The sequence below is a fragment of the Harpia harpyja genome, chromosome 3 (genome assembly GCF_026419915.1).
Source record: "Harpia harpyja isolate bHarHar1 chromosome 3, bHarHar1 primary haplotype, whole genome shotgun sequence".
Lineage (NCBI taxonomy): Eukaryota > Metazoa > Chordata > Aves > Accipitriformes > Accipitridae > Harpia > Harpia harpyja.
In genome coordinates this window covers 43,724,927-43,745,219 of record NC_068942.1, presented here as the reverse complement: position 1 = coordinate 43,745,219, position 20,293 = coordinate 43,724,927, and the positions used below count along the sequence as shown (strand labels likewise).

At 39.5% G+C, this 20,293-nt stretch overlaps 1 protein-coding gene across 3 annotated transcripts in view; it reads right to left on the bottom strand.

Moving 5' to 3' along the window:
* MAP3K9 (mitogen-activated protein kinase kinase kinase 9) overlaps nucleotides 1–20,293 on the bottom strand; it is a 65,975-nt gene that overhangs the window by 11,783 nt on the left and 33,899 nt on the right. For all 3 annotated transcript variants that reach the window (XM_052782313.1, XM_052782314.1, XM_052782315.1), the window contains 7 exons: nucleotides 15,822–15,970; nucleotides 12,124–12,299; nucleotides 9,405–9,645; nucleotides 8,107–8,229; nucleotides 7,200–7,353; nucleotides 1,755–1,867; nucleotides 273–1,088 (listed from right to left, as the gene is read on the bottom strand). In XM_052782313.1, the coding sequence (XP_052638273.1) occupies nucleotides 273–1,088; nucleotides 1,755–1,867; nucleotides 7,200–7,353; nucleotides 8,107–8,229; nucleotides 9,405–9,645; nucleotides 12,124–12,299; nucleotides 15,822–15,970 (1,772 nt within the window). The remainder of the gene's footprint in view (nucleotides 1–272; nucleotides 1,089–1,754; nucleotides 1,868–7,199; nucleotides 7,354–8,106; nucleotides 8,230–9,404; nucleotides 9,646–12,123; nucleotides 12,300–15,821; nucleotides 15,971–20,293) is intronic.

Sequence of the window (20,293 nt, the reverse complement as noted above, 5' to 3'; positions counted from 1 at the left end):
TGGTACCATCTTTGTCTAAGAAACAATAATATGCTCTGCCACAGAGCACAGGGGAGCAGAGAGAGCTCCTTAGCGCAGAGATGCTGGAACCATGCAGACCATTACTGCATTATTCTGTTCATTATTTGTGTACAGATAGCATCCATAAGCTCTTCTTGTGGGCTGGCCATCACAACAGATGCTGAATAAGCAACATGTTTACTTCCCAACAAGTAATTATACTGTTTGGGTCTTTATTCTGAAGAGGAAAAGGAAGATGGCTGAAAACCTACCTGCTCCCAGTGCTCCAGTTAAACAGCTACTGGAAGGGCATCCACTGGTTGGGCACCCATTGACAACTAGTCCACTCCCTTTGATGGCCCCATCAGAAGGTGTGCGCCTGTGCCCGCTTTGCTGGGTGTGGGAAGAGACCGTCACATGTGTGGGAGTCAGGGACTGGTTGGGGTCTTGTTTGAACCTCTCGATCTGGACATTGACTAGTGGGTTGGTAATGGCTGGTAAGGGAGCCTTGACTGTCACTGGGCTGACAGGCATTTCATACACCACAATCTCATCACTGTCTGAGCGCAGCAGGGACCGGGTGGAATTACATTCGGAAATGGAAGACAGGGAAAGAAGGGTGAGGGATGTGGATGGCTCGCCTAGCAACAACATGGGATCCTCTTTCTTGAAGATCTTTCGTGAAGGTGGACTAGTGCTCCTGCGTGGGCGTCCAGCTCGCTGGAAGATGCTGTCACGTTTCTTCTTCTCCTCCTTGGGCACCTCTGGCTCCTCCTCAATCAGCAGCTGACACTTCCCTGCTTCTAACAGATCAAAACCTAGGCCTGCAGCAGCCAGCACTGCTCCACAGCTAAGCAACGCAACCTCACATCGCTTGTGGTGGGAGCCGCTGCGTTTGAGGCTGTTGGTGGGTGTCAGCTGTGGGGTACTAGTAGCAGAGTTCACAGGGGTGGACTCCTCATTGGCATCACTAGAAGGACCATCCCAGTCTTCGTTCTTCTGAAATGGGATGCAGAGGTATGACTGATTGTGGCCAGGTGAAGGGTGCACTTTGCCCTCCCCATTAAGACATTCACTGTCTTCATCATCTGGAAAGCAAATGAAAACAGACTTTGCATGGATGTAACATTTTCACTGGCAAATTTCACTGTCTTACAAGTATATATGAAAATAAGCTTCTCCTCAGAAGATGCAACTGTCCTCATCGCAAGCATCATTCACCAATTGCCAAATACTCACAGACTATTGTCTCCAAAGCAGATAGGCTGAGACAAGTAACTGGAAACACTATCAAAATGGAAGAAATTAGTGACACATTAATCTATTTGGGATCAATTGCAGAATGGCATTTCAGAAGCAATCTACACCTCAGTTACTTCTAGAGTAAATTTATATGTTTGGGAGCAAGGAGCAAAAGGTAGGAAAGTTATAAGGATTTCTTCTTGCAAGTGAAGGTGTAACCATGCTGCACATCTAAATACGATTAACAGGAAAGGAGCTGAGAGGTAGCATGGAGCTAGAGGGGAACTAAGCAAAGCTTGTTAGCTTGACAGATAAGAAGCACAAGCAAAGGTGTGAACAAAAAGAAAATCCAGAAGAAGAAAGTAGTTACTTCACAAAGAATAAAAGAAAACAGACACGACCAAAATGAAACCATTGCTGTAAGGCACCAGGTGAAGGTCAGGAAAGGAGAGGTTCATTCAAATATGAATGGAAGTGGGGATGAGAATATGAAGTCCAGGGAATTCCTTTACCCATCTCTGCTAAGCTGGTGAATCCTGGAAAAGCAGGCGCAGTTCTCTGGATCTTCCCAAGGTTCGGTGCACTGGATGACCACTGTTTGTATCCTTCTACCAGAGCTTTCAGACTGAAATAGTAGAAAGATGGGAGAAAAATGTACTTAGGGTATGCATGTATCCATTTTAATTACATAGATTTGAAGTCCTCTCATAGCAAGACATTTTACAACATCTTTACAGCACCTTAAAATACAAAAAAAGTCAACAAGTCCCTCCCTCATTTGTTACACCATGGCAGTCAAAAGACCTCTGCTGATAACCAACTGCTATGAACGCAGAATAATAGAAAGCACCACTACAAAAATCAGATGAAACGTTTTCTTTTTAAACCAAGGCAAACCTACTATGGCATGTAAAAAATAAAGTGCTCAGCAGGAAGAAGGGAAAATGTCTCCAAAAACATTTCCATGTGAAATACAAATGAACAATGGAAGTCAAAGATCACTCACTGGGACAATAATATGCTAAAGTCATTGTGACAGTGTGTCGTGGTTTAACCCCAGCCAGCAACTAAGCACCATGCAGCCGCTCAGTCACTCCCTCCCACCCAGTGGGATGGGGGAGAAAATCAGGAAAAGAAGTAAAACTTGTGGGTTGAGATAAGAACAGTTTAATAGAACAGAAGAAACTAATAATGATAATGATAACACTAATAAAATGACAACAGCAATAATAAAAGGATTGGAATGTACAAATGATGCACAGTGCAATTGCTCACCACCCACTGATTGATGCCCAGTTAGTCCCCGAGCGGTGATCCCCCCACCCCCACTCCCCCCAGTTTCTATACTAGATGTGACATCCCATGGTATGGAATACCCCGTTGGCCACTTTGGGTCAGCTGCCCTGGCTGTGTCCTGTGCCAACTTCTTGTGCCCCTCCAGCTTTCTCGCTGGCTGGGCATGAGAAGCTGAAAAATCCTTGACTTTAGACTAAACACTACTTAGCAACAACTGAAAACATCAGTGTTATCAACATTCTTCTCATACTGAACTCAAAACACAGCACCATACCAGCTACTAGGAAGACAATTAACTCTATCCCAGCTGAAACCAGGACACAGTGAAGTCATGCCTCTATATTATAAACCCCAATATTTCTCCTCTAAAGAAAACACTGCATTGAAGTACAGACAGTTAAAAGCTTAAGTTCTAGATTATGGAAAAATAGGTAACTAAAATCATAAATCATGTCATTGTTTCTTTTAATTACAGAAAAAATACCGCAAACCCCACAAAAACGAACAAGTGAAAAACCCAAAACCAAACCCCTACTTTGATGTCACCTGCGTTTAAAGGTATGTCACCAGGCACCTGAGTTTAGTAGCAGTCCCTGTTCCTAGGTATTCATTACCATCATCCTATTTGTTCCCTGCAGTACTTTCATGGCATCAGAAACAACTTTAGTAAGCAGCACAACTTTCTGACATATCAACATTCAGCAAATTTTTATTGCTCAGTTATCAATATAGTCTGAACCAGAAGACTTCTGATCCCTTTCCACAAACTCCAACATGAAACACATCATAGTGTTGGTGAAAAGCTAACATACACTTAGGATAAACAGAAATTGAATAAAAGGAGTAAAAAGATCTGTGGATAGTCTGAATTCTCAACTGGACACAGAAGAGCATCAACTCGTTATTGAAAGAACATAAAACTTAGGAGGTGAGACCTCTTCCAGCTCCATTATAAACTTGCATTTTTCTTTGATAAGACACAAAATTCATCACAATCCTTCCCTTACAGAGAAAGAAGGATATGAGCATATAGAAGTTCTCTCTCATGATTCTTATTTTCCACCAGAATCACTCTGCATTTCTAAGATGGCTTCCATTGCAGGATTTCAAAGTTTTATTATACCTTTTTTTTTTTTTTTGCGCCTTGGTATGTATTTTTCCTCTGTTCTCTACCTAACTGGGATGCCCTACTTGTCACCAAACTATATTGCTATAGCAAGGTCACAAGGTCTAAACTTGATTCATCACATGTTCAGTTGGTTGATGACCATGCTATTAGGCATTACACTAGAAGTATCCTGTGCAGTTCTCAACTGCCTTGAAAGTCCATCATTTTCCTCCCATTAACCATTCTGGCACATGCAGTATCCTGCTATGAACCTGAATCCAGACAGCACAGTGCTGAATCCTACTTGTCAAGACAGACAACCACATGGTTTTACCTCAGAGATGCAATTCAGTGTATGGGTCTGATTTACTCCCTCCATACTATACTCAGCTATATAACACAATCCACCAAATAATATATGTTGTATCTAAATTACCCATGTGTACAACATGCACAGTTAGGATAAATACTATAAATAAAGCAGTATATTAAGGGAAAGCTGGTGAGTGAAAACCATGTTAGCAGTATGATCACCTCCAAAAGTAAATGTCAAAGCTCTTACAATATGGGTAGACAACTATTGAGGACGGTGAGATTTCAATGGAGCTAGGAAAACACATACTCTGTTCTCTATATGCAGAGATAGCAAAGTTGTCAGTGATAGGCAGCAGTAATCTTCAGGTTAGCCTTCACTTTACAGTCATAGTTATCTAAAGTGTCTTGGGAGTTGCCCTTTATTGTACAGCAGGACACATCAGCTTAGTTTGCTTCCTTATGACTTCTCAGAGCAAACTTCCCTTGCAAAAAACAGACTGAAGGTTTGCCGTTACTGACAAAGCACAGCTCAATCTGAACAGAAAGATAAATAGCTACCAGAATAATTTCTAGGCCTGTTATGTTTGCCTTAGGGTTATAAAATCTTCATCTTTCCCTTTTATTTTTCGCTCCTTCTCTCTCTCCCCCAAATTACAAGCAGACCCCAAAGACCTGTGCAGAAGGTAGCTGCACATTCTCTTGATTAGCCAGTATTGTGCATTTGAAAACAATTCAAAACATGCTGACAGTACATACCTACTACAGCAGTATTGTCTGTTACTGGTTCAAGGAAAGAGCAAGTGGAACGATTTGAAAGCACTAGCAGCAAAACTATCTATTTCAGTCACCAGAATGACAATTCAGGAACCTAGAGACTTCTTACCTGTAATCTATTTAGATTAAATAACAGGAAGGTTATTACTCTGTTTGTTGTATTACAGTTGAGTTACTTCTCTGTTCCCTTTTTCTATTGGGAAGTCAAAAAAGCACCTCTCTTTAGGAGTCATAAGGTGACAAGGCTTATCTGCTCAGCAAATTGCAAAAAACTTTCCTACAACTGTAAGATGGCATCTCCAGTGTCTTAATATCATCCTGTAACAATATGTTGAGGCATTAATACAACACTGTCATGAATAAAAAGTGTCTGTTCCCAGGCTCCCCCCTATTTAGCTTACAATATTTTAAGAGATAACTGCTAAAGGACTATGACTACCCCACATCCAGTGTCACCTTCCATAAAATCAGTAATGCCACCAGCATGAAAACTTAAACAGGGTGAAGATCACCCATGCCACAGTAACAGCCTAAGACTAATCACTGCCAAGTTTAAAGACAATTAGGACTTCACCATATATCCCTGAGAATATACCATGAGATCACAACTGAACTGTCACAACACTAGTCCAACATAAAGCTTCATCCAGTCTCAGCAATTCAGCCAAGCAACCTTCTGCTGCTGTGTATATTCCTTATGCTCAAAGATAAATGCAGAAGGATGAATAATCACTGTATAATCTTTTCATGATTGCCTTTACTTGATGTTAATTATAGGTCAGTTTACTCATGCTAGAGAATTTCACTTCAATTCCCACAGTGTAATTCTTGCATAAATTTGGAATTACCTCTTACCTCCTGTGAAGAACAGAGGAAAAGTGATAAAAAAGATGGAGATTCAAGTTCCCTTGATCACAGCATCGTGTAAGCAGCTGGAATAGCAGCACTGCTGCTACCAGAACAGTGACACAAAGAAGACTTGAACTGGACTCTTCTATCTTATGTTTAGCTCTTCACTTTACCCCAATTTTTATTCCCCTACCCTCTAAAATTAGACTTAAATACTAAAAATAGCAAGCACTCTATCTTTTGAGTCACAAATTTTACTGCAACTCTGCTTCCTTTAAAGTCTGCAGTCTGGCATGATCTCAACAAGAAGCAGTAGTTCATTGTACGTTAACCATACTGCCCTCTCAGCAACACTATCGTGTTTCAGTTACTCCGCAAAATGCCACAGCTGTATTGAGTCTCTGGAAAAGGTGATGAATACTATAGAACATCTCAGTTGTAGAGAGAACAGGATATTTTTAAGAGCAACCATGGTTACTGCTTCAGACTGCACAGTAGCAAACAGAAAACTGAAGAGCTTTATTCCCAGAATTCTAACAACATGATTTCAAGGTAGAAGTGTTTTTCTACCGCTTCAGTGATCTCCTGCCCTTCTATATAGTTAATGATTGTAAAGTGTGACATCTGTTTCAATTCTGTAGAATGCTATACTTCATCTAGAGAATAGGTAAAGCATAGGCAACAGTTGAAGAAGCTTCCTCCACACTGCCCTGTTAACTTGTCAAGAGTGCCTTTGAGGGAGAACATATTTTAATATCATTAGAACACTTAGATCCAGGTCTTCTTGCAGAGGGCTGCAACAGTGATGCATTATGTAAACATCTGTTTTCCAGGAATTTCACACCTGAGCACATAATATTAAAGATAAATTATAACCAGTTATTTTATTTTCCCCTACTAAAAAATATGGCAAGAGTCAAAGTATCCATTTAGCAGGGGAAAAAAAGCTTCAAATGCCACTAAAAATCACAAGGCATTCAAACCTCTCCGAAGATCAAAATATTCCTATGTTTAAAGCAGCATTTTGGCAGTAATCCATTGGAGTCCTGGTATAAATAATTCACAGACAGAAAAAAAAAGAAGCCACAGAACAAGAATCTATAGAAACAGAGGTACAACCTGTATCTCTGCAAAAATCACTTTCAGAATGTATTCACTCAAGGTACGTGTCCTTTTCAAAAGCCTGAAGAGAAGATATTTGCCCTGCTCTACCAGATACTTTTTAAATAATGGCATTTAAGACAAGAAAAAGCATAGCTGAGAATTGTAAAAGACAAGTAGTTTCAGATGTGATATGAAACTACAGAAAGTTGAGCCTGAAAATAAAGAAAAGCTACTAGAGAAACAGTTTTGCACAGCTAAGAAGTTCTACTGCTTACAAATACATGTAACAAGGTAACAGCAGACAGTGAAAGCATCAGTCAGTGCTGGACCTCTAGCAAGGGACTGAATGCAATGCAGTTTGTAATCTGTTCTGAATCTCTGATATCTCTGGTACAGCAAATAAGTTTGGAAGCATAAAAGCATTTGCAACAGGATAGGCAAATCTCCTGTGAGCCAGCTCATAACCAGTTTTAGAACCTGGAAACCAGTTTGGTGCCAGGCCCTCTCTTACCCATCTTCTCCTGCACCTAGCTCCCTGTGACAAAGTGAGCTTGGTCCCCAAGTGCGTCCCTTTTTCTTCTGGCCTCTCTTCTCTTCTTCCTCTCCTTCCTCCTTTGGAAGGACTGAGCTTCGTCCCCACGTTTTACTGCTTTCAGCAGGAGCCACTTCACAAGTGGGAAGAATGGTGGAAAATGAGAAAGAAAAACAGATACACAAATTAAAGAATTGGTTCCACAGCAACATAAAGAATAAAACACAGGCTGGAACAGGAATAGTAATTAAAACATCCATTCAGGCTTCTTTCCCATAATTCTGACCATTTATCAACACCGATCTAACAATCAGATCCCTTCAAAATTAGTACAGATAGGCTTTACAGCTTTATTCCATTACTGGTTTCTCTTTTAGAATCACCAGTTTGATACCAGACACACAAGTGTCATGACATCCAATACAACCACCACACATTAATTAACATCCCTTTCATACTTCTAATACATGCTTGTCTGCCTAATTCTGTTTTGTTATGGGAACACTGTTTTCATGACAAGTGCCCACCCTTGTTTTTCTTTCCTTCCAATGGTAACTTAATCCACCTCAATAATGTTTCACAGATATATTCTGCAAATTAGTAGTTTTAAAAATTAACTTGTACACCTAAGGAATGTATTTTCTATACAATCAAACAGCAATATTTCAAGATCTTGGGTAAGTAAGGTTTGGACTCCACAGAAGGTAATACTCTCCCCCATCACCAACACAGCTCGCTTTCTCTCTAAATGTATACATGCACGGCACAAAGCAAACATTTTAGGAACATTTTTTTTACAGTCCTGTCCTAGATATGGAATCTTGGCATCTTACCACGCTGACAGACTGCACATTTCCCAAATTCAATACTACATTGAGCTCCTTACACTGTATGGCCCTGAGTCTGGGAATAATGGTAGGACTTGCAGGAGGACTGGAGCAGCTACTGATCAAGCTTTTCCTTTTATCCATCGTTGGAGAAGCCTGCACAGTGAATTTATGCTGGAAATCTGTTTGCCAAAAGAAAAAGAAAAAAAATCAAAACAAAAGCAGAAAGACACAGTTAAAATTCTTTTTTTAATATAAGAAAAAAGAAATTATAATTTGTGGTAACTTTCAAAGACTGCAATTTACAGGATCTATGTAGAAATGAAGTTTTACAGCTAATTGGTATCACCCTGTCGTACATGCAGTTACTTCAGAACAAAGATGTGTGCTCACACTCATGAATATATATCTTCTTAGTGTATGTGTGAGATACATACACATACACACATAGATCCCCATGTGTTGGCTCACATTTATGCCAAAGTATATCCCTGTATAAATTCCTTTCACCTTATTTCAGTTTCTTAAGCTAAGCAAAACCACCAGCAATAGGTGTTTACAGTCCTAAAGAAAGGCATAGTTAACATGCACATTTTATCATCATTGTTCTTCTAAACAGCCAATCTCTCTCAGAAAACAAAGAATATAGTGTAAGCCATCATCCTTGAGGTAATGATGAGCCTTAGGTGATTTACAAAATCCACACTTTTGTTTTTACAAATTTGAATCTCCACACGGAATCCACAGCAGAAATGCTAAGGATTCAGTATTTCTGAAAATCACTATCTTCACTCTTAGGAGTGACTTCCCTGACACCTCACTAATACTTAACATTTCTTCCAGAAGGGTGGTATTAGAGGTCACTTGTGTGTTAATATGAGTTCACATATGAACTAGCAATGTAGGACTGTAGTCTCACAGCTATCAATGTATTTTGGTAATTTTTAGATTCCTGCACCAAGAAATCCAGTAGACCATGGTTTCTGCTGCAGCTTTATGTAAAATATTCCCAGAGCAAGAACCTCCATCATTTTTTATGTACATCCTTTATTAAACTGATCATCATTTTGAGTATTAGTGTGTTAAACTGCAACACCAACATTTTCACTGTGAACCATATATACCCATTGACTAACAAACATGTAACATCTCAAATTTACTTCTGGCCTTCATACTTGGAACTTTGGGGAATGCTAGCCACAAGAGCATCAAATTTAGTTTCTTGATCCCAAAGAGGCATGTTTTTCCCAGAGTGCATCCAATACTAAAGCATAAGTATCAGTAGAAAGTTGCTATGAAAGCTACAGGTTCACCTGTTCCTCCCATTTCACCTGACACAGCCTAACATGTCACCAACCTGAAGGCAGGCTGATATGATTGCCATCTTTTAACTTGAGCCGACTCCTCTTGAACTTCCCCATGCGTTTCTTCACCCGAGGCTTCTCCTGACACAGCTGGTGGATGATGATGTTGAGCTCCCTTTCCAGGATGTCAATCTCGCGTTCTGCCAGCTCCTGTTCCCGCCTTCGTAGCAACTCCTCATGGTTCTTCTGTTCAACAGCAGCACGGGTCAGCTCCTCTTCCCATGTACGCAGCTCCTGCAGGGAGATAAGAAAGGAGAAATGAAAGGCTACCTTGTGACCTGTGGGTTAAGACTAACATTACCTATTCTGAAAGTACAGCAGCAATGACTTGTGCTCACCGCACTGCTAGCGCCACTGTTTAAAGGCTCAGCTGAAAGCCAAAACACCTTTAACAATCATCAGTAACTTCTATGCTTGCCATTCAAGGCCCTTCATATCTGTATTAAAATTTGGACATCAGCACTTGTGAGGCCACACCTGGAATCCTGTGTCCAGTTCTGGGCTCTCCAGTACAAGACAGACATGGACATACTGGTCCAACAAAGGGCCATGAAGATGATTAAGAGTCTGGAGCATCTCTCCTGTGAGGAAGGGCTGAGAAAGATGGGACTGTTTATCCTAGCAAAGAGAAGGCTTGGGTGGGGAGAAGGGGGATCTTACCAGTCTATATAAAAACCTGAAGGAAGGGTGCAACAAAGATAGAGCCTGGCTCTTTTCAGTGATGCCCAGTGACAGGACAAGAGGCAATAGGCACACACTGAAACACCAGAGGTTCCCTCTGAACGCTTTTTTACCGCGAGTGTCACTGAGCACTGGCACAGGTTGCCCAGAGACGTGGAGTCAAAAGCCCGCTGGATATGGTCCTGGGCAACTGGCTCTAGGTGGCCCGGCTTGAGCAGGGGAGTTGGACCACATGACCTCCAGAGGTCCCTCCAACTTCAATCATTCTGTAATTCTGTGAAAAGGCACTGAATCCTAAATTCAGCATCATGAGAAAATATGCTGGATATCTGACATGAACATGTTTACAAGAGCCACTGGAGAGTACCATGCACATGGGAACCCATTTTGGAAGATTTTTTCATAACATTGAAAAGAATTAATCCTTGCTTGCCTGTTCCGTAAGTACTTATGTTAACCTCAGCATTGACTTAAACTGTTTAAAAATAACCTTGCCATCTCATGCATCATAAAATAGCAAAAAACAGCTCTAACATAAAAATGAATGAAGAAAACATCATCAGGAGGTCATTCCCATCATTTTCCACCAAGCATGGCTGCTCCTTATGCATAAAGATGCGTAAGGCAAACTTCTCAATCTTTCCCTTTTTGACAAAATGAATGAACTGAAATTGTCCTTGAGATCTCAAAATGTCTTCTCACTGCACTCCTCTCACCACAAGGACAAAAGAATTCAGCACTCAGAATAATTATCTCCAGCTGGCTAATTCTACTGCAGAAGGTAAAAACTGAAGAATTCAAGTTAAACTTTAGATGAATTATCAGATAGACTTTAGTTTAGTTTTTTAATTTTTTATTTAATGTTGTTGTTACCTCTCCCATTACTGTGGAGGTTTGGTACATTTTACTCATGAGGTGAATAGGATATAAAATTCTCTTTCTCCATTACTACACAGGAATACAGTACTCAACCTGAGCACAGTCTAGCTACTACTGTTTAGTCTTCTGTTTGTCTGTTGAAGTTTCTGGTTTTCAAAAACTGTTCCAACATGGTTATGCCATGGGAACATGCTATGTTGCACGCTATGCAACAGCAGCAGGGAAATGCTTACTAGCTCTTTTATTTTTCCCAAAAGCTACTATATGTGAATAGAAATGTTTTAAGTACTGTTGCAGGACTTCTCTCCCCTGTCCCAAGTTCCCCTTTTCTTTTTCTCCACCTCCTACACCCAACTTCCGAGTCCAAATCAAGTTGGCTACTTATTATGAATTTATTTTTAGGCAAGAGACCATGCACTTAGAAAAATATTATTACTTTAGTGATTCCACTGCAGTATTTCATACCAACGACTGTAAAGACAGTCTCTGTAAGGACCTTAACATAGATGCAGCAGGCTGTGCTTTCTGAAAGCATGCTTGAAGAAAACTTCAGCTTTTTCACTTCTACTCTTTGAGGCTGACAGTCACAATTCCTTTTATTCCTGCTAGCATTTTTGTTTCCTGCTGTTTACCCAGATGGACTTCAATTATAACAGTTATTGGACCACTCCCCTGGTAGCACTCCTGTTTATTACAGTCTATCCACTTTGGCTGTGCTCAAAACCTGGAAAACACAAACCTGACAGAACCAAAGCTGCAATGTTTGCTAGAGTATATATGCTGAAACTACCCCTCCTACTTTTACTGTTAACAGTTATCATTGGGCTTCTCAATTAAGATGCTAACAGTGAAATAGTTATCAGATGCACTAAACAAAGAAGACAATTCATCATAGCAGTTTGCACAGTGTATAATGAAAGCTCACTACAATATTAGAAAGAGTAGCAGCTCAGGATGCAGATATTTATTTTACTCATGATTCTGCCCTTGTGTGCATCAACCTGCCATTGATTCAGGGACTTATTACAAGCTCCAGTAAAGCACATACAAAATTAGCTCTGGGATACCATAAATGATGATCCCTCTTTGAATTACAAAATGGGAGAATTATAATCCAGAGAGCATGAGCATGGAGTGTTTTTCTCTACTTACCTTTTCTTTGGCTCTGAGCTGATCAAACATCTCTTGGATCTCTTGTTTCCAGTCTTCCTGCAAGGAGTGGAAGGAATCTTTGGGCATTTCAAAGAAACCAGACTCTTCTATGGCGGTGAGATGGTCTAGGATACTGGCAAAGGAAGGTCGTGAGTGTGGGTCAGGGTTCCAACAATCTAGAATAGGACAAAGACAAGCAACTGTTAAGCATCTCAGTATGGAGGTTTGAGAGGATGAGTAGTACTTTACTGATCCCCAGTGGCTAAGAGTGGCATGCACACTATCTGTGTTACCCCATCTTTCCCATTTCCCACTTGCATTGACTATTGTCTGATCATAAGTCAAATATGAAATCCATGCTTTCATGCTTATACAATATCCAACATCACTTAAGATCTTGAACTACCTGGTCTCTAGGTTCTCATAAATAATATGCCAAGTAAAACAGAGGTTTACTAATTTTACAGAAAGTTACATTTTCAGGCATATATTAAAAATCATCAATAATTTACTTAAATATTTTGCTTTAAGTTGTATGTGCTCACAGAGTGGAGATACTATGCAAGACTCTCGCAAACAGTTCTTTTATCACATTTACACTGCAGAGTTAACCGTCATACTGCAGAAGGGTATCTGTCAGAGTTCCTTCTAATGTCAAACTCTAATGCTAAGCTGAGTCATTATGAATCTCTTCCACAGAGCTGAAAAGCCCTCTTGCAAAGCAGACTGGGCATAACTTGAGTGAAAACAGGAGGTTCAAGTAAATAATGACACCAAATAGTGCATTTGGAGTTTTCTTATTTTTAAGGATTCCTTTTTATTATTTGAGAGAAAATTGTTTGATCAGGTTTTTTTCTTTAGCTTTCAAGAGAAACCACAGATAAACAAGCTTTTTCATTTACAATCTAATGCATTGACTTATCCAATTGCAGAGTTCTAAAAATGCAGAATTTAAGGTACGCATCTTACCACATGAGGCAATTAAACTAGCAATAGTACAAAAAGGTACTCATTTTACGGTGATGGGAATTGAACACTGAAAACAAACGTAAATAGAAAATGGCATGAAGTAACATCTCAAGCTATGAAATCATTAAGAACATGTTTTTAAGAAGCCATTAAGTCAAAATGTGTGACTTAACACTTGAATAGAAATTCTTACTTGTTCAGTCCTCCGTCTTACTTGACCCTTATTTCTACTCTTGCAGAAAACATCACTTTCTCATTCTATATTGTCCTATACTGGCACTTACACAGGTTCTTGTTCAACAAGCATCCTTATTCTCTTTAGTACTGCTAGACTCCCCCATGCCAAAGTTTGAGATGAACCAAACAGAAAAACTTAGCATTCAAGTATATTTCTAGGGAATACAGCTTTTGTGCATGAATGGAAGAAACTAACACATTGGTCTTTCTTGATACGCTCATACTATCGTTGCTCTAAACAGCCACTGGATTCAAGACACACATTACTGTAGCACAAGGCAAGAGTTACAAAAATGTTCTAAAGTTTCCTAGACCTTACAGTTGGAAAAAAAAATAAACATTCCTAAAAAAATGTTGGTGATGTCCTGAAAGACATTCATTCATCAGTTTTGTGGATTGAAATACACCAAGGAGCAGCTGTAATTAATTAAAAAATAAGTAACTCTTCACAAAATCTGTGCAGCTGCTGAGGCTTGGTGTTGCAGGTCTTTTGATTTTAGTGTTACTGAGATTTTGCATTTGGGAGCTTTGGTTTCAAAACTGCTAGTATCAAGATGCTGGTATTTAAGCATCTGACCAGGTTCCAAGAGGCATAAGCTGGAACACATTTGTGTGTATGGATTTCAAATTGCTTCTCTTATCAAAATAGAGGACTGAGGATGTTAAAGAGTGCTCTGAAGGTCCCCTGCTGCTGACCAATTAGTAGCAACGGGTGATACAGCTGGACTGTCAGTGCCATAATCCCTGCCTCCTTACCCCAGGTTTGAAGCATGGCAAAGCAAACATGACCCAAAGTAAAACAAAATGCTGCAGCCAGCCAAATGCATGAATGAGTGAACAGGGTAACTATGCAGGTGGCCCATGGCTTTTATTTTCCCAGGCCTAGATCTGCCATTATTTGCACTAATGAGGACAGTTGTAACATACAAGTCTTTTCTGTGAAGAGGGAAAGTTCAGCTTTGTTGTCTCAGTGAAGACCACCAGGGCAGTAATTCAAAAGTAAAAGCAGCATTAGGGGAACAAGAGTTCACCCGAGACGGGAAACAGCCTATTTGAAAAACAGTTTTGGTGAAGGAGCAGAAAGTAATTGTTTTCTTGTTCTCTTCTTCCCCCTGCACATGGAGAAGCCAAGCGTTCCAAAGCCATGTGGGTGCTCACCCCTGTGCTGCTGGGTTCAAGTGCAGGCCATATGCCTCTACCTGACTTTCCCAATAGAGGGCATTATTTTTAACCCCAGCAGCAGATACCTCACTTATATTTAAGAAATCCAGGGTCCTTGTTTTAGGGAGCCATGTCAAAATAAACTGCCCTGGCACAACACTGAGCTGGTAGTTCCATTAACTCTTTCAGATGCAGTTTCTTGCTTTAACTGCTTCCAAGCTACTGTACCTGCAATTCTGCTGCTGTTTACTATCCAGTAGTATATTTATTTTTTAGCACAGCAGTACATGAGTTTTTCTACTTTAACTTAACTGAAGCCTGTAACCTATAGAAAAGACCAGAGAAATGCAAAAGTACTCTAAAAACAGAGTAATCCATCAGAAACATTTTCTTGCATGAATCGAGTTCCTTTCTTGGGGCTAAAAACACCACCAGAGGCCATAGAATAACAGTTCTACGTTCAGACTCATTCTTTGCTCACTAAGACTATAAAATACGTTTGATTTCTCTTTACCTGTTTTTCCTTCTGCCAGATAGGTGTAAAAATGTTTATTACATATAAACACCTGGAAATCCTTGGGAATAGGGGCACTGAAAAAAACACTAAAGGTACTACTGCGAGAGAGGGAAGGAAGGAGGGAGGAAGGAACAACTGAAGCTCAGGAGATATGTAAGTAGTTGCAATAGCCAGCAGAGCAGGTCACATAGGTACACCCCAAAAGCTACCTCATGGAATCATTTTTAATAACCACAGCAGCTCTGATGACAAACTCCTATATTTCTTTCATCCATATGTAGCCCACCTTGGGCATGAACTAACTGCACACACAAAGCAGAAAATCACATCATTCTGACTGAAAATTTGGGCTGTTTTCAAATGTCAAAGCCACATTTAAACCCTCTCCCTGAAATGTCAGTAGGATGAAGTTTCATTCCAAATCAATCTGACACTGCCTAGCAAGATGTTCAAGCTATGAATTTCAAAACAAGTTGAAGACTTCAAACTAGACCAAAATATGTGAAGTTTTGGTGTTGGTGAGTCTTCACTACTAGAACACAACAAGCTAGATTGATGACAGCAATAACCCCCATTTTCCTATAAAGCCACTTGACAAAAAGCAGCAGGGAAACTTCTTTCACATACTACTCTTGTCATAGAGTAACTGTCACAGCACACTAACAGCCAAGTCTAGCTCCCATAATAACTTGCACCATTGAATAAAGCCACTTGAGAAATCTGTGCTCTTAGGTATCAAAACCAACACAAGGAGGCAATGCTCAACAGCACTCTAGAAACAGCACAAACCATACTCACACCACAGCTGGCTTACCTTCCATGAGCTTGGCAAAAGGCTCTGGACACGTGGAAGGGATTGGAAGGGCAAGTTTATTCATGGCAACACCATATGCTACGGCAAGACCATCAATTCCTCGGAATGGTACTTCTCCTGTTAGCAGTTCCCAAAGCAGCACGCCGTAACTACCAGGAAGAAAACAGAAACGAGAATAGGCGTTTGACTTAACACATTCTTTGTTAAGCAACAACAAAGTACCTGAACCTATCAGGGTGAGCCTGGTACACTGAAGAAATTACAGTTTTCTGGACAAGCTCATCATGGCTGTCAAGCTGGTGAAGTGCCTTACTTCACCTGCTTTTTTAAATATGACTGAAGATGCCATTTTCACCTTTTAGGCAAAGATCATTTTCTCTCTGGAAACTGGGAACAATCTGAAAAACATTAATATAAATCTTCTAACTAATTTAGTAAAGTTCAAACCAGAACCCAGTGAAACTCTCAAAAATGTGAAGAAGGGTTGCGATTTTTAAAAATAAGTGAAAAATACTTCTTTGGAATTAAGTTGGTTTTAAGATGTTCTATAAAATAATTAACTCTGAAGTTATGGAAGTAGTTCCAGGACTGTTCTCCCTCCAGGCATACAACAAACAACATATCCTCAGAATATTCTCTCTGCTTCTAGGAAACCTGAGCCAGAGACAGCTTCTTCATACTTAGTGACCTGACAGGTTTTTTCTTCCATTGTTCTGTCTTATTCTCTTCTGAACCCATTTACCGTGCACTATGGTCTGTGGTAGTGAGCTCCACAAATTTAATGATGCATTGCCAAAAAATTCTTGTGTGTGTTTGTTTTGAGCTCGTCACTTGGTAATTTCATTTGCTTCCCTGTAGTTCTTTCAGTACAAGGAAGAGTGAACATATGTTCCCTATTAGCTCCTTCCATGCCATCCATGATTTCACAGGCTCCCACTACATCCTGCCTAAATCATCTTCTTTCTAGCCCCCCAAATCCTAATCTAGCTAAATCCTAATCTAGTTACTGTCCTGAACAGAAGCCATTTCATATCTTTCATTGACCTTGACATTTTCTGTTGGAATGACCAAAACCACGTAAAGTTTTAAAGATATAGGGAGAGGCACAGTATTTCCTGTTTTCTTTATTTCTTTCCTATTAAATTTTAATTTGCCACTTGCCTGACTCCTTACAAAATGAGCTAGGTTACCCACACTAACTCCAATATCTTTTTACTGAATCATAATAGTAAAATTTAGAGCCCATCATTGTACATGTGAAATTCTTCCATGGGTACTACTTTGTATTTATTACTATTTCATCTATTTTATCATTCCATGTAGTAAAACTTTTCCTTAGCTCTCTGCAGTAGATTAATTTTTCTTATCCTGAATAATCTGGTATCATCAACAAATGTTACCTAACCATTTATTGCTTTTTTAAATCACTTATGATTATGTTGAACACAAAATTCCCCACCATGAAAACTGATTTATTCCTTTAGTAATTAAGAATTGACTAAGCGATGGGAAACAGACTTGCCCTCTTTTCCCACATCAATTTACTTTCTTTAAGAGCTTTTGATGAAAGATTTTGTTGAAAGTTTTTATAAATCCAAATACGGTATAAGCAATCTTACCACTTGCCCACATACTCAGTAACTCCTTCAAGAATTTTCATTTTTTCACAAGATACGATTTCCTTCTACAAAAGCAGACTCTTCCCCAGACATGCTCATACTCCACCAGCTCCCTGCTCTTTAGTGCTCTTTCTACCATTTAGAAGAACTGAAAAATCAGACTTGCTGATCCTCAGGAAGCTCTTATAAGACCTGTCATCCTGCTTGCTGCCTTCCATTTTTCTGGCATTAGGGCAGCTTTAAGCAACAGATTACACAGCACAGCTATTAACTCAGCTGGTGCTCTCATACTCCTGTAGAAATCTTGGGTGTTACTGTAAATCCCAGCAATTTGTTACTGTTCATTTTATCAGTCAGTTTTAACACCTCTGTGGACAGTACTTCAGTAGGAGATGTCCTCCAGCCTGGCTCCCTTAAAGAGAAATTTTCATCTTAAAAAGCCTCTCTTTGCTCCTTTCTAGCAGACACAAGTCACTTACTAAGTTTTTTCTGCTATAGCCTTATCATCTTTGCACTCTTACATCTTGGTTACCTCTCAGCTGTATGTTCTTCTGCAGGGTTCTCACCTGTGCTGCATTTGAAAGCAATTTATCTGGTTTTATGCTTTTCGCAAGACTCTCCTCAAAACCCTTTTAATCTTCTTGAGTGTTTCACATTGAACTTGTCAGCACTTAAGTCCATGCCTAATTTTCCCTCATTTGAATACAGGTTCAACTTTTTGAAGGATGTCTTCCAGTAGTCTTTTCTACATCATCTTCTTCATTCATTTAAAGTCTTTCTTATGCATTCACTCTGAGCTTTAACCTAGTGTCCTTAAAAGATATCCATGTTGCACATTCCCCTTTCGTTTTCACACAAAATTCCTCAATGTTGTCATTAATCTCTCTGAGATTAAACACTACTGTAATGGACTAATTTTTCTTAACTGCTCTTGCAAAGATATTGAATCTAAGCATACATATATTTTGACCAATTTTGAAGGCCTCCTAAGCACACCTGAAGACCAAATGAAAAACTGCTTGTCTGCTTAAAAGCTCCCTGAATAGCTGCTCCATGAAACAGTCGTTTCTGAAGCTAAAAGATTAATCTCTTCTTGTTTCAAAGCAACAATTGCCCTATCAATTTGGGAGTAATCAAAATTTTTATATCACAACCTGTACTCTTGCAATCTCTCCCCCACCCTGCCAAGTCTTTAACATCCATTGTAACTGCTGCCACCTTAGTTGGACAGTCTTAATACTACTTTTTCTATTTAGATATGGAATTTCAGTCACTAGAGATTCCACCTTTGCTGCTAACACAGCTAGTTTACTTTATTAAGCAAAATATATTTTTTCACCTATACAATCTTTTGCATTTTTCCTATGCAATTCATATTCTTGATATTATAACGATAATCATAATTATTTCTTCCCATAAAGGTTCTCAATTTCTTACTGTCTCAAGAGCCTCATTTGAAAAAAAATGAACAGGAGTTTAAGGATTTCCCATTTTCTTTTTGGCCTTCTAGGATTCAGAAGACACTCAAAGAAAATGAATCCTGGACTGAATATATATTTGGTCTGTCTAAATCTGATTGATCATTCATGTTAGTCTTCAGTTTGGAGACTGTGAGTGTTGATATCAAAAGGTAGGAAAAACTACCAAAGAGTTGTGTTATTACTTTACCACTAGTGCTGGATAAAGCATGTATTACATATTTCTCTTAATTGAATGGTTAGGAAAGCACTATTGATGTGCTCAAAGCATTTCTTCTGCAGTGTAGTTTTTAAAACACAATGGACAGATTGGTGTGTCTTCTAATGTGACACTAGAAGTATATATTGCAGGAAAGGTCACTTGGTTTCTGACAAAACTGAATGCCACCTCTTCCTCACATACTTACAGTTCATTGCTGAGAATACAGCTTCCACAGAACTAGGGAAACACTGCTTTGTGTCATTTGAACAACAATCATCTCAAGTGATTAAACAGCAAGACAGGTGCTGAACAGAGTGTTTTCCATTAACTCTCAAGCAGGGGATTGGGAATTACAAAGGAAAAAGCCAGAGACAGAAGAGATTTATACAAAAAAGGTCTAGGAAGAAAGAATCAAGGGCCTCTCCTCATTCTCCACAGGGAAGAAGAAAAACTGATCAAGTTCATTTATTTTTCCAGCACCCAGTATTAATTTTTGGACTTTAATTGCAAAATGAATCATGTGACACAGACCATGTGACCAAGTCAACTGACACTTTTATGAATAATTAACCATCTCTCAGTGATCCAGTAATCCCTTAAGCCATTTAACATCAGGTTCAATCCTCCACACTGGATTTTCAGGGAGAGGGAAGCTGGAGGTCTGCATGATTTCACATGTGATTTTGCCACTCCCTCGTTAAAAGTCTGTGAACTTAGAAAAAAACCAGTAATTTCTTCTCACTGTTATTGTTCAATGGCATGTGTAGCATAGGTTCCTCTTATCCACCTCCCTAGGTTCAGCACTTTCCCTAACAAAGGAACTATCAGCCCAACAAGGAGACTGCAGCAACAACAGATACTAGAATATTACTTTTGTTGAGAAAGAAAACTTCATTACATTTTAATGGCTATTAACAGTCAGCATTTTGCATGTTATTGGACTGGCAGTTCCAGAGATGACATTTCCTGCTTATTTCACAGTCAGTTGCGTACATTTCTCGCACATGAGCTTCTACCAATATTACTAGTCAACACTTATCTGCCAGGTACTGAAGTCTTGCCAGTGCTTCATTACACACAGGTGACTACAGAAGCCTGCAAGCAGTCAGTTGTGGATGGAAGTGCTTACCAACACTTGATTCAAATGAAATATTCTAATGACTGAAGTTCCTA